Source organism: Periplaneta americana, chromosome 13 (genome assembly GCF_040183065.1).
Source record: "Periplaneta americana isolate PAMFEO1 chromosome 13, P.americana_PAMFEO1_priV1, whole genome shotgun sequence".
Taxonomy (NCBI): Eukaryota; Metazoa; Arthropoda; class Insecta; order Blattodea; family Blattidae; genus Periplaneta; species Periplaneta americana.
In genome coordinates, this window is record NC_091129.1 from 62,254,297 (window position 1) to 62,269,189 (window position 14,893).

General features: G+C 35.5%; 1 protein-coding gene across 11 annotated transcripts in view; it reads left to right on the plus strand.

Annotated features, from left to right (window-relative positions):
* Window positions 1–14,893, plus strand: part of Unc-115a (Uncoordinated 115a) — a 609,469-nt gene that overhangs the window by 195,646 nt on the left and 398,930 nt on the right. For 10 of the 11 annotated variants that reach the window (XR_011335573.1, XM_069843357.1, XM_069843355.1 and 7 more), the window contains exon 2: window positions 6,095–6,472. The exons of the other annotated variant lie outside the window; for it this stretch is intronic. Coding sequence is in view for 9 of the 10 variants with exons in the window: in XM_069843357.1 (XP_069699458.1) it covers window positions 6,199–6,472 (274 nt within the window). In the remaining variant the exon portion in view is untranslated. The remainder of the gene's footprint in view (window positions 1–6,094; window positions 6,473–14,893) is intronic. 11 annotated transcript variants of the gene reach the window in all.

Consider the following 14,893-nt stretch of genomic DNA (forward strand, 5'->3'; position numbering starts at 1 on the left):
GCGAATCGTTGATCTCAACACGCCGAAATACCATTTCGCTATCACCAGCTTCATCTTGATCATTTTGTTACTAATAAAGCGTCGTTAGAAATCCGTCTAAAGTAGGATTCAAGTACCTACTTTGTAAATGATTCTGGAAACATGTCTTAGTGTAAACGATTGTTGCATAATCCGTGAACTAGTCCTTGTAAACAAGATTCTCGGACTATCTTCTTAAAACAGTGGTACTCATTACGCGGCCCGCGGGCCGCATGCGGCTCTCAAAGACATTTACTGTGGTTCTTGAATTAATATTATTGTTATTTTTCTAAGAATTAGTTTTTAATTTCTGTAGCAGTGTGCAACTGAGAAAACTTTGGTTATCCTGCATCGTTACTGCCAGTGAAGGTTTTGAACGACGACACGTAGCTTTTTTTTTTTAAGGTAGTGTTATGTGTCATATGCTTATTATGTCTTGATATAATAATGGGTCATAAGTGAAGAGTACAGGAGAAAAAGTATAGTCCCAATTCACTTTAGAGTGATGTCATCTTCTAATTCAGTATATTACTGCAAAATTTCTCCTTTACCAGTTTTGATAAGACAAAACACTAAACGTTTGCAATAACATACTGGATTAGATGATGGCAATACTCTTATGAGAATTGTGACTTTGATTGTTTTTCCCCTGTACCGTGTTTTTATTTTAATATACATTGCAATAGCGTGTATTCTAATTTTGAAAACAAGTATCTAAAACATTCCCAATCAAAGAATAGAAAAACTGAAAATGTTACAGATGTCCGTAATATATGAACAGAAAGTAATGTATTGAATCTGTACAGATACGGATTTAAAATTTGGAGTGAGTCTTGATGGGAGTCCACCTGTATGCAGGCAACAATTTCACACGACTGTCCACAAGTAGCATGCATATACAGGGGATCTTGTTTACTGCACATGTGCAGTCTGTTGTAAGCGAAGCTTGCACAATAAGGAAGCTCCAAATTTTATTTCTATATCTGTACATAAAAGCGAATTGACAACAAAAACATCGCACCATGTAGCAGAAATTTAGCCATTTACAGATGCGGAGAATGTTGAGGAGTGTCTTCTAGCTGAATGTGATACTTTATTTTCTAAATTTCTAATTTAAAAACAAATTGTAGGTGAAATAAAACAAATCAACCTGCACATATTGCACTTAGCTATTGATATGATTTTGCAGGAGATTAGCAGAATTCGCCCTTCTAGTTCAAAATGCCAAGTAATATGTAATAATAGTAATAATAATAATAATAATAATAATAATTTAATAATTAAAAATCCCCGCATAATATTAAGCTTCAAAACTGTGAAATTCATTGAGGCTCTCGATAAATTACTAATCCTCACTTTTGGCTCTCCTCTAATTTCTAATGAGTACCACTGTTCTAAAACTAGTCTGCGGGAAGTGACTCATCCGAGGTGCAAAGTTGTTGGAACGAGGGTTTGAACAAGGCGCGTAGCAACAGACACAATTGACTGTGCACTGACCTGTGGAATGACCGAGCATCCTTCCGTGCTTGAGGGCTCAGTCGACTGCACATCTCAGGTTATCTAATTCCACATCATCTCGGCGGCCACTTTTACGTAAGTCTCCACTTCTTAGAAACGCAGTCTTACGTGTATGAAAGTTGTTTTACTGCGCTAACACGTGAGGCATTTTCCCTCTTCTCTTTCTAACGACAATGGAGCAATTTTCCTACCTGCAAAACTGGTGTTATGTCAGCTTGGTTAATCTTCACAGGACGGAAGAATTCTTTTGATTCGTCGTGAGCAAATTCTTTAAAGTAATATTACCCCGTAATGTGACTGGCAATTTCCAACGTGTAAGCCATGAGAATGTCTCGTGTTTTCGTATATCTATCCCACAGATAGAAGATTCTTCTCCGATGTTTTTTTAATGGTTTTGACGGCGCTGTATAAACTGCAAAATTATATTGTATCAGTAGAATTGATGATAACTTGTTGGCATTTTGGTCAAATCAGAGGATTTGCTATGAGATTATCTGGCATTCCCCTTACATTTGAGGGGGAAACCTAGGTAAAATCAGGTATGTAATCAGCGCAAGTGGGATTCGAACCGACGCCCGTGCATAGCCTTGGATCACTTTGGCCTCTCTCCGGTGTTTACCAGAATATTCTATGAATTGGGCTATAGCCTACTGTTTCGAATTCTACGGCTTAATTGTGTTTCTGCGTGAGGTAAGGACGGTCAGTCCAAGGGGCGAATAATGGGTCTAATAATGTCTGAAAGAGTTACAGTAAATAGTGTAAAGTTTGAACAACCTACACCAACGGTCATAGCCACACAGCACCCTCGGGCTAGCGTCTCTTACCCGCGGATAAGAGACTGCACTATTGTGCATCCGTAGCTGCTGACGGGTATGCTCTCTCCCTCTCTGTCTGCTGCACGACGGGGCATATGATTTTACACCGAATACCCTTTACCCATTTCAACGAGTTCTGACTTAGGGTTACCATCAGAAGAAATTCTATAGGAGGACATGGAATCTAAAATAAGAGGACATTGCTGAAGAAAGGAGGACTTTTTCAAAATTGGTATGAACAAAATTAAAGATAAAAACAGTGGGTCACCTTAGTTTTCTCACTAGTTGCTGAATCAGTATTACATCTGTACCCTACTTATCGGTGAAGCCCACTTTGTGCACAAGAGCCTGAAGAGACAAACATCTATCTTGTGACAACTATGGAGTTGTTCACAGGACATGTCCTTGAAATTATATTTCACTATAGTGATACCTCTGACTGTCTCCGTTAGCATGCGATTTTTTTCTTTTGTCCATTGAGCAGATATTAGGGAAAATACTCTCAACATTTTCATTGTGACTTGGGATAAAGAAATAGAATTGATATATTTTTAAAAGTTCTGAGAAAGTTTCAGTGCTCGCAGAACCATTGGAATTGAAGAATTTGCACCATTGCTTATCTAAACTTAAATCTTTGTCCAAATTAACTTGATTGGCATATCTATGTACATTGCAGAATAAAATTGATAAAATAGCTTAGAATCAAGAATAATGACATTTTTAGAGTGTAAGAATTCAATGCATGTCAATAGGCCATTATATTTTATGTTTTTTTATGTGGTCCAGCTTCAACCATTGAAAGCAGTTAAATTTTTTCATAGGTTTTCACCATTTGTTTAGATATTATCGTACATTGTTCAGTATTCATATTAATTCTAGTTGAAATGCGAAATGCTGGACATTTCAAATCTTTTTTAAAATGCCTGCCGGACAGGATAAAATGATTAAAAAAAGAGGACATGGTAACCCAATGCTCACGACCACTGACCTATACGTACTCTTCAGAGGGAAACATGGAAGTGGATTTCGACTGAAAATGGTAGGAAAGCAAAGTAGTTCCTTTCAAACGTACTGTAATAGTATAGGCGTAGTCATTTAAAAGCATTGGATTCTGACAGTGACCCTGAGAAGATCTGCAGTTCTGAAACCTGATCGGAAATACCCAAGTATATGGACTACATGTTCCTCCTTACCACTAGCGAATGGTGACTAAGCGTTCAATCTGTTCCAGCTTCTCTGTCTAATAATATTATCTGTAATAATCATCCTCTATATTTGGTACTAGGTTAGTCATCCCCAGTCTCCGCTCTCCGGTACTGCCTGACGTCTCTAGTAAGCCGTGAATACAAAATTGCTTGTCGAGAACAGTATACTGCATGATACTGCTATGAAGAAAAATTGCTAAAAATACACATAAAACTCTTACCTAAAGTTTTGACATCTATTTATGAATTTTATTTTTTTATTGGGCTGTATCAACATCTAGGTTATTTAGCGTCTGAATGAAATGAAGGTGATAATGTCGGTGAAATGAGTCCGGGGTCCAGCACCGAAAGTTACCCAGCATTTGCTCGTATTGGGTTGAGGGAAAACCCCGGAAAAAACCTCAACCAGGTAACTTGTCCCGACCGGGAATCGAACCCGGGCCACCTGGTTTCGCGGCCAGACGCGCTGACCGTTACTCCACAGGTGTGGACTCTATTTATGAATGCTAGTTTTTAATGTCGTATAATGTATACTTAAGAACGGAATTCTGTGAGTGCATCGTCTAATTTACTGTATTTTGAGGAACAGAAAGTAAGAAGAATAGAACGACTAGAGTGGACATTGATTTGTTTATTTCTTTGCGATCACGTTGATTCGGCCTTAAGAAAGCTCGAAGTCTTCATTTCAAACTTTTACAAATTATTGTTAAATAATGCAGTATAACTCGTATTTGCTTTAACATAAAGTTATTACGTAACAGCTGTTGTCAAGCAACCATTTTATGAAAATTTGCGTTTTAAGCATTATGCCTATCGGGGAAAGGGTTACCATTGCCACTTGGAGAGTTGTTTGTTGTTTAGTCAACTGTCCGAAGAAGGTCTGAACCTAAGTGATACCAAGAAGATACCACTTATGAGGCAACTAGATCAGGAGATAATGGGGTAGGGTGGCCAGTTCTTTTTTCCCTCCATTGCATACATCGCCGACTAGCTACATACTACACTAGTCAGACTTAAGATGCATACAAACAATTGTTCGTCCTCCGACACATATCTTCAAGTGAAATATACTGCCTGATAATAGATGTACAGACCCAGAATCAAAATTTAGGCCACCTGAATTTTCCAAGTCCCAGTTATAACATACTGAGCATTGGCCCAAATTTTGTTTCTGGATCTGTACATACATATCAGCCAGAACCACAATCAGAGGAAACCTGGAGAGTCATGCGTGAAATTGTTCTGAATACATCATTTAAGAGCATAGTTCTTACGACACTTGGTTTGTACTCTAAAAGGCTCATTTCACATTAATTGGTGCTTAGTGAATTGTGTAGACCGATTTACTCTGTAAAACATTTCTTTCAATATCATTTTTAGTCAAAGGCAATCCTTGTTCTGAACTAAACGTTTATATAGATCTGTACTATGGCTTTATATGTAGCCTACAAGTGGGAACTATTTTGAAAACATGGCTTTATAAACACTTTTTTTATTTCTGGTAATTAATGTTATTGCCTTAATACTGTAGTAGTACATTGTTTTTGCACGAAGACCTTTCGTGTTCTTAAGTCACGATATATTGACTTGTAGTGTTAAGTACGATAGGTCTATAAATCCGGTATTTTCTCTAAAAAAGATAACAGAATCGAACACTGTGTTCGTATTTTAATACAGAGCAGTATGCATGGAAGGTACCTAAATATCCAAAATTTGATAATTTGCTTTTTGTTATTTGAAATTTGGATCTGGCGAGAAGACTATTTTGCGGAACTTTCACCACATTGATACATATACACTGCCTTGATATACAAAATATTCGATATTGTACAGTGATTTAATTTAAATTATACTGAATCGGAAACTACCTGTTTCGTCAGTGAAAGGGTATCGTGCACCCGATAATTCGTTTGTCTTGAAATCTCAGTGGTATTGTTATATTTTATTCACAGCAGAAAGGCAGGGCTATTATTATAAGAAGTTTCTTTTCATTAAAATATTTAAGATAGGTCTACTTATAGTGAAACTGTGTTCTGTTTGGTATGTAATGTCGAGGTCTACTTATAGTGAAACTGTGTTCTGTTTGGTATGTAATGTCGTGTTTTCATTTTTCCCAGAGCGGGCGATCAGAAATTTCTTACCTCAAATGTAAAATTTACACACTTACGTGAAGTAGAAAACAAAGTTTTTTTTTTTTTTTTTTTTCAGCAGCAAATTAGAACGCTTGCGAATTATTAGTTAAATAATGTCAATTTATCATGTGAGCATTTTGTACACGCAACCTTTTGTCGTATAAATTCACAATTATATCTTGCATTCAACCACCCCAGCCTGTAGTCATTTGGAAAATGAAAAGTACGGTAACCTGCCGCTTATAGAACCCATAAGCTCAGTTTATATAACTGGCTTACGGGTGGGGTTTATTTGCAAATTGTGGCTATCCTCAATACTTACGCCATTGTTAGGTCATTAGGGATTAAGTCAATTGCAACTTGTGTCGTGTTGACCTCGCTTGTAATCCGGACTAATTCCTTGCAGCTGATTTGGATTTACCAACAGTGATTAACTTAATCCGAGTACCGGAGTGATGGTGATTTAACGTTTAGTGTAAAACTGTATTCGGAGCAAAATCAACAATAACAATGACGGTGACATCAACAACCACTGTGGAGGCTGTTCCCGACACAAAATCAGCCCAGACTGCCTCAGCGACGTTCATATTGAAAGAACAGAACGGGGGTGCAAATGGAACCACGAACGGGACTGTGGGTCCAAACATGAAGTCTTTCACACTGAAGAGTAACGGCGTGAGGAACGATGAGCAGGAGAACCATCACCAGGTGATGCAGCAGAAGTCGGCAACCCTGCCCGCAACCATGGTCGACAGCAAGAAGAAGATCACAGTCTCAAAAAAGGGTAAGAGTTGTCACTTGATTGTAACATTAATATTTAAGTTGCTTTTTTATTTCTTAGTATATTTTTTTTTGTCAGATTCAATTGAGGACTTCAAATGGTAAACCATGAAAGTGCCAAAAACAAAATTGTTCAGTATTACAGAAAAAAGTTATTAGCATAGTAAATGCACTTACATGTTTTCTTACCTTACTAATACTGGAGCAGGACCTTTACTTTTAACTTCACAAAACCCACAGTATTATTGGCATATTAAACATTTCCTTTATTCACATTACATTTAATACATATTTTTATGAATGTCATTTTTACATCAGGTCTATAGTTCAACTCTCTATATTTGATACTAAAGCAGGTCCTTTACTTTAAGCTTCACAAAACCCACAATATTATTGGCATATTAAACACTTTCATTTTTCACATTATACTTAATACACTCTATGAATAACATGTTTACACCAGCTCTATAGTTCAACTCTATGTCGGGAAGAAATCTCTTTATTAGTCCTCATCGCTGGCTGTGCTTTTAGATTCTTTTTGATGCCCACATATTTCCAAATAAAATTGTTGTGCTTATCTTAAGGCAAAAAAGGACTATTGCTATCAAATCCTCCTCCTTGTCTTCACTTATGTCTTTTTTCATCCTTATTATTGACACAGGACAGAAAGCGTTCATTCACGTTGTTTCAGAACTGAACAAAACACGTGTATTGTCGGTAATGGCGGTGGCACATTCATGGTTCTTCACTTTACTCAGCGTGGTACGTTCACAAGCAGCACAGCCTGTCATCGTCTATATAAACTGAAATTATAATCTTAGGCACATTCACTGTTTACCATTCTGTTCAGCTTGGAACATATATTCAGTCGTACTAAAAAACTTATTTTCTTTTTTGTGACACTTTCACGGTTTACCATTTGAAGTCTTCAATTCCTCTTCCTCCACCACCATCACCATAGTCTTCTCCCTCCTTCTTCTCCTCACCATCAAACAAGTTTGGTCCAGTGGCCCATTACATTCTCAGCGTATAGTCTTATTTCTCTTAAGTGTGTTTTTGAAGTTAAAGTGACTATTAGACTCCTGAGTTTGGTTACCGGTACTTTGAAAACAAGTTCATGGATCATACTAGCTTCGCTCTGCAAGTCAGATCTGTCAAGACTGTAATGGAGCTGTCGTCCAGCTGCGTTTCGTATGTTTACATCTACTGTATTTATTTGTATAGGCACTGAACAATGAGAATGGTACTCACGTACACAATATATTGTCACATGAATTTAATAACAAACTTAATTGGCCTATTTATTTAAAGTCACCTTATGGGCAACAGAAGATTATTCACGTAATAAGTAAAATGCATCTAAAGTCTAGATACTTTGTCTCATAATACGAATATTTTTCATCCATACAGTAAAAAACAATGCTATTATTTTTCTCCTATTTAAATTTTAAATTTTTAAAAGAAATAGGTATAGATCTGTTTTATTAAAGTGAAAATGAGTTTAGAAGTAAGTAATATGACAAGTTATCAAAAGGATTGAAATTTTAATATTCACAATTGAAAATGAGTTGATATTGAAATATATATAAAATATATTTCAGATATATAAAATATATTTCATGCTTGATGTTTTAATTCTCATTTATTTAGAAATATTTGTTTTTTTTTTGTCTCCATGTATTACTGTCCCTGATGCCAGATTGTAGAAATAAATTATGAGTACTGTAGTTGTTTTACACGCGAGCGTTGTAACTGGACACAGACTATGTAGGCCTATTGTATAAATAAATGGTGGATATTACAATAATACAGTAAATCACAGTATAAACAAAATTAATTACACTGAATTCTTCTTGCTTTGTTTCGGCATGTTGACTATCTGGTCACTGAACAGCATACCTGAACACTGTTTCTGGAGTTGAATGTCACTGGCCTATACCAACAGTGGGTTGCTTGGAGATTCTAGGACGCGAAACGCAGGATTCTAGTTATTATGGAGAAATTACTTATACTTTTCAGCGAACCCAACGTACAGGGTTCTACACAGGGTTCCCTCACACCACAAACTTTAGCAAGATTTTCTGTTACACGCCTCACACAGTTACCGCGAAATCTACCACTGTTTCTGCAGTAGTAACTTCAGTTTCTAAAGCCTGTTTAGCGAGGGAAATGTTTATAAACTACCTAAAAATGAATACAAATGCATGTACCTATGTCACAAATGTTCAGTGTCCTCCTGCTTCAATACATTTTTGACATCTCCGAAGATTGTTAACTTCCTCTTGCTTAAAATATTTGACATTCGTATACTGAGAGTTTCTAATAGACGACTATCATTCTTGTTGTAAGTATGATTAATTATTATTAATAGTGTGGGTATTGCTTAAAACATTTCAATACGAGCGTACAGAGTGACAACTAAATAGTTGCTTGGGCTCTGCAGAAAAAAGGAACAAACGTAGGAACTTCAAAACTTTATTGATAAATATTTAGGCCTACACATTAGTAAGTAGTGTGACCACCATTTTCCTGGAGTACTACGTTTAGTTTGTCGTGATATGACATTAACAGACTTTCGAACAAATCCTTTGGCGAATTCTGTAATTTCTCAGCACGTCTTTCAGATGGACCAACAAGGTATGACGTAAATAACGGTGACCACCTCGTTCTGTAATCATCAGACTTTCAACTGCATCCTTCAGAATTGCTCCGAAATGTTCTGCCACATTGAGGTCGAGAGAAGGCCTTTGCCATTCAGCATTTCCAAAAAGTCAGTGCCACTTTCTTGCAGCAATGCCGAAATTGTGTTTGCATTGTCATGAAGGAGCACACTTCCTTTGAATCTAGCGTATTATTTGTATCTCATAGGAATGGGAAAACATTAGCTCTCAGAAGAGTTTCTCTGAAATATTCTCCATCCAACGACTCCCCGTTTTATTTAATGATCCACGTGAGTCTCTTGGCAGTGAAACAAATATTCCTTTGCTTTCAGGTTTCTTTGACATTTCCTGGTAATGTTTCTCTTATTCAGTGTCCTTGATTCCTTGATTGAGAGTACCCGCACACGATAGTTTTGATAGTTTGGTCGACGGACTGCCCAGATAAAAAAACTCATCGCTTGGCGCGGGACGCATGAAGTTATCTTCGTCCCACTCTTGCAGATGATCACAGAACCATAATCGGCCTTCATTATTTAACACAGTCATCATAAGCTTTGGAATAACATGGAAAGGTTTCATTATCAGCACGCTGTCTTCGCTTTCTTGGGACAATTTTTCCTTCGTTCATTTTTTTTTTTTTTTTTTTTTTTTTCGTCATAAACTTTCTTCCAGTTGTCAGTCACCCATCGCTCACTTCTTTGAAACTTTTGGGCTATCCATTTCCGATTAATGAACGCAGCTACAGCTTCCATTGTCTCCTGATAGCATTATCACATAAAGCTCATGCATTTTGTCAAGACATTCCCCCACTCTTCCTACAGAACTGCGCACAAGATCGGATAAGTCTACTTACGAATTATAGCGGAATGGGTTACGCTTTGCCTTGAACTCTATAGACACACGCCCGACCTTCCCTTCCACTCCTACCCCCTCCACAGAAACGTTGTTCACGGCACATCGCGAGTGTCTTGACAAAATGCATGAGCTGTATGGGATCCACATACCTCCTCCTCCTCCTTCTTCTTCTTCTTCTTCTTCTTCTTCTTCTTCTTCTTCTGTGTCAGTAGTCATTAACTAAGTTGGCCATTGTCCACATTAACCTGCAAGACACAATAAATATATATTAGTACATACACTCAGGACACATCATAATACTGTATATCCCTGATCGTTTGATTACTATATTGCAAACCACTAGCAAATACATATTTTCTACTCATGTAAGAATTGATTTGTCTGTCTTGATGGACAAATCGAAGTCTGAAGAATGTATTATGTTGACTAACTGCTCTACCAAGTACCCCACCAAAACATCCTTTTTAAAATCATATTTTCCCCATTTAAAAAATGTCTTCACTATACCTACTATTTGTTTTGTGTGTGACTGAATTTCCCTGTTTGTCACTTCCTCAAATAACTTGCATGACACGTTACGCGACACATTATGAGACTGTTGAACAGTCTATAATATATATATATATATATATATATATATACATTTAATATATTTCATTATTTATGTAAATATATAAACCAGATTTAATCTTATCTTCCAAATTTAAAACAGGAGTACTTGCACAAAATGAAGATGGAGGCTTTTAGACGGACTCTTAGATTAAGGCATGTATACAGTGTTGAAAGTTATGCTTATCTTACTGATTTGTTGACAGAGTAAGTACCAAGAAATAACACTTCTCTTACCCAATACTCAGCATTCGTTCATCACTTCATTTGCATCGGACTGAGCCTAGGACTTGGCGGGTATAAAAAAATTAACGTCCTCGCGAGTTACGATAATTCGAGAAAAATGCCTATTCAGTCGTAATAAGCGTCTCGTACGTAAGCATATATAACAATTTAAAAATATGCTTCCAGAAAAAGCCCAGTGCCTCTAGGTCAGGTGATCGCACTGGCTGCTCGACAGGACTCTCACGTCCAATCCATTAGTACCCAAACCTTTAATTAAAATCCTATAATCGGAAGGAAAATTATGCAAACTTTTCGTCATGCAGAAACCACATAAATGAAATAATAAAAATTGATACTATTCGCTGTAGTATATTATATTAGGCCTTTGTAAGTGATATTTCCTATAAAACGTGCTTAAAAAATTAAATCTTTTCAAGTGTTAAAACTATTTAAAAAGAAAGATAATATACCTTATTGACAGACGGAACCGTATTGGCACTAACGATGACGCGGCACCAATGTCGAAATAATACCGTTTGTCAAAAAGGTAATTAGAATAAACGGTTTTAATAGTTTTAACAATTTTAAAGTTGAAAGTTTTTAAGAAAGTTATATATCTATACTAATAATAAATCTGTAGCCGAAATTTTTCTGGTAATTTTCGATTTTCCAAAAATAATTGGTCCTAACATATGTAATTAACCCGCCTGAAACCGAAAATCGCTTTTTTAAATTTTTTGTTTGTATGTTTGTCTGTCTGTCTGTAGGTTTGTTACCTTTTCACGCGATAATGGCTGAACCGATGTATATGAAAATTGGAATATAAATTAAGTTTGTTGTAACTTAGAATTTAGGCTATATGGCATTCAAAATATTTTATTTAAAAGGGAGGTTATAAGGGGGCTTGAATTAAATAAATCGAAATATCTCCCTTATTATTAATTTTCATGAAAAATATTACATAACAAAAGTTTCTTTAAACATTATTTCTGATAAGTTTTATTCTCTGAAAAATTTTGATAGGACTGATATTTAATGAGATAAATGAGTTTTAAAATTAAAATAACTGCCATCTAAGGCGGTGTATTGAAATAAAAAACAAATGACTTTGTTTATAAGGGGCCTTGGACACAACAATCGAAAGCTATGAAACATAGCCTACAGACAATGTTTCTGTCTTTGTATGAAGCAATATCGGAAGCTAAATTAACCGATTTGTATAATTAATTATTATTTCATCATTGGAAAGTGTAGTTTCTCTGGATGGACATAATATTATAATGTTATTACAGTAACTTGTGAGTGAATTGAGACAGGTAAGATTAAAATAGCTTCTTATGCACAGAAAACTTGATAGGTTATTCTGTGTATTCATTTCCTGTATTTCTTATAATAATGTTTATGAACATATTCATTTTTATCTCAGAGAATTAACGAACAACGAGAGTGTATTGATTTAGTATGGAATAATAGTACGTTAGCTTAGCAATCCATTATTTTATAATTCAAATTTTAACTATGCTCAATTGAATCGTGTTAAAATACATAAAATACATATGCAATAAATGCAATGCAAAAAAATTGGGTAATGAGGCAAGCAGATTATGTTGCGCTGTTGTAAAAGTTGTTCCTCCTGAGATTCAAGAGCTCCCACAACAAATTAAAAACTTTCTAATTCGAGTACATCCGTTATCAACACACTTTTTTCATAATATAATATAATATAATATAATATAAACATAATAATAAATCTGTAGCCAAAATTTTTCTGTTAATTTTCGCTTTTCCAAAAATAATGGGTAATAACAATTAAGAAACATGTTAAAGGAATTGTCATTGCACCAAATGAGTGGTCTCTGGATCAAAATGATCGCATTTTAATATTTTAAATACAATTTAAATTAAGTAACATATTAAACGATTTATCCTTCTATCAAACATGAATGTTCCCTGGATCAAATGTCCTATTTTAATTATGTAATTACTTTATATTTATTTCTAACGGGTGCAGCGGAGCGCACGGGTACGGCTAGTTTTATAATAAGTGTTAAAGTGAATATCAAAGACAATTTCTTGTTTAATTGAAAACTCTGTAATGAATTTTCTCTGTCTTATTGACTTGTGTACAATCCAACACCCCATTATGATACATTGACCCGGTTACGTAGTAAAAAAATTTCAACGTCGATGACGTACTTTATCTAAAATATTCAAGTACCTTGAACATCTTTTAAAAATCTGTAGATAGAGTCTGGAATCGCATAATCACTCCTCCGCCTCCCCTCCACACGCACCACTACTTCGTTGCAATAATGCTTGCATTACAGTATGTCCTTCACTCTATATGTGAACTTCCCCTCGCTCTGCTCCATAATGGACTTCTGTTTACAAGGATTGATATAGAATTTGTGTGTCCGGAAGAAACAGCCATGTCTCTTGTAGGGTAACCTCATCTGAAGTCAGAGGTTAAAAGGGTTAAATGCAGAAGATCCTTCCTCATGTCGCACTGTGAATCTTGTCACGTGTATGTTTGTGACATCAGATATGGTACCAGTCAAAACGCTCACATGAAAGGCAGATATTTATACTCTTATTGTGATAGTGGTATACATTATGAAAAGGAATTTATAAAAAATACCGCATATTTAACGTTGGTTATTATAATCAGTGCAATTAAAGATGAGCTGAAAATATCACGAGCAAAAACTGTTACTCGCTGAGCCTTTCAGTCAAAGGAGAATTATATTAGAGGTAGGGAAATAACTGAACATATTTTAAACACATTCAAATATGGAACAGTTCTGTGCAGACAGGAGAGTGATTTTGGAATTCATACTCTGACTCGAATATTGTTCCGTACATTTTTCTTATTGAACGTATGATTCTGGCCAAAGTTCATAGTGTTGCCTGACTAAAATCCACATATGTAGCGTGTTTTATTTGTGTGTGTGTTTTTAATATTGAGCATTAGAGGAGGTTTTAGCACGTTAATTACGTTCATAGCAAATAAAAGTGTAATTATGTTTAATTTAATTTGTTTAACTAGCTAGCTAGTTAGTACAAATTAAAATTATAAAACAAAATTGTTTCTAGCCACTACCGTAAGAGCCAGGCTCGTGTACGGCGTGGTCTTAGCCAATAATAGCCAATAATATAACAAAATTTACAAGGACAATTTACTAAATACAGTAAGTAACTTAATTGAAATTAAAATTTCACCAGTAAATTTGTGTGCGTTCATTTGTTCTCACCTACATCATGTTAACAGCAAGGGCATGTAAATTACATAGGTCTAGTTTAAACTAGGCCTACGTGTGGAAACTGGAAATGTGCTGTTAAGTGGTGTAAACTTGAACATTAAACAAAAAAAATTTAAACCATATCAATCCTGTTAGCGCTTTAAAATAATAAAAGATAATCAATAAATTGAGGAAAAATAATGAACTTAAAAATATGCTTAGTGCATCTGATATCATGGCTTAAATTTTTCATAGTCAAGTTTATGCCAATTGAAGGTATGGAAAATAGTTTATTCAGAGGAAACAGGGAGGAAGTACAACTCACGATATACCCTGTAAGATCTTCCCTAAAAAATCTGCCTGTCCCCTAGCAAAAATTGAAAGGACTTTCCTGTTTGTGTTTGTTTATACCACTGCTACTCCCAAGCCCGAATTAAATCCCCCTGACTTCACGACCGGGAATCCAACCCGAGCCACCTTGATCAGGAGTCCAGCACGCTACGTCGAGACCAAGGAGGCTTTAGAATAATATTGCTATAAATTATAATTCAAAATATATTTTGTATTTGCAATTTTAAAAATATGATCGTGCAGAAAATATTGTACAATACACGTTTTTGAAGTACATTACAAAATCTCGGAAATGAAAAACTTGCTCTGCTCGTTTTTCAAACGTTTCCTCGATATTGTAAAAAGCACTTCCCAACCTTGTATCGTAATATAACATTCCCAGAAAGAAAATATTTTTCATTTGAAACAATTAAAATATTGATTGTAATGTGCAGACTCGTAAAGCACGAACTCCTTTCTTTTATTTTATGTATGTGCTGGCATTGA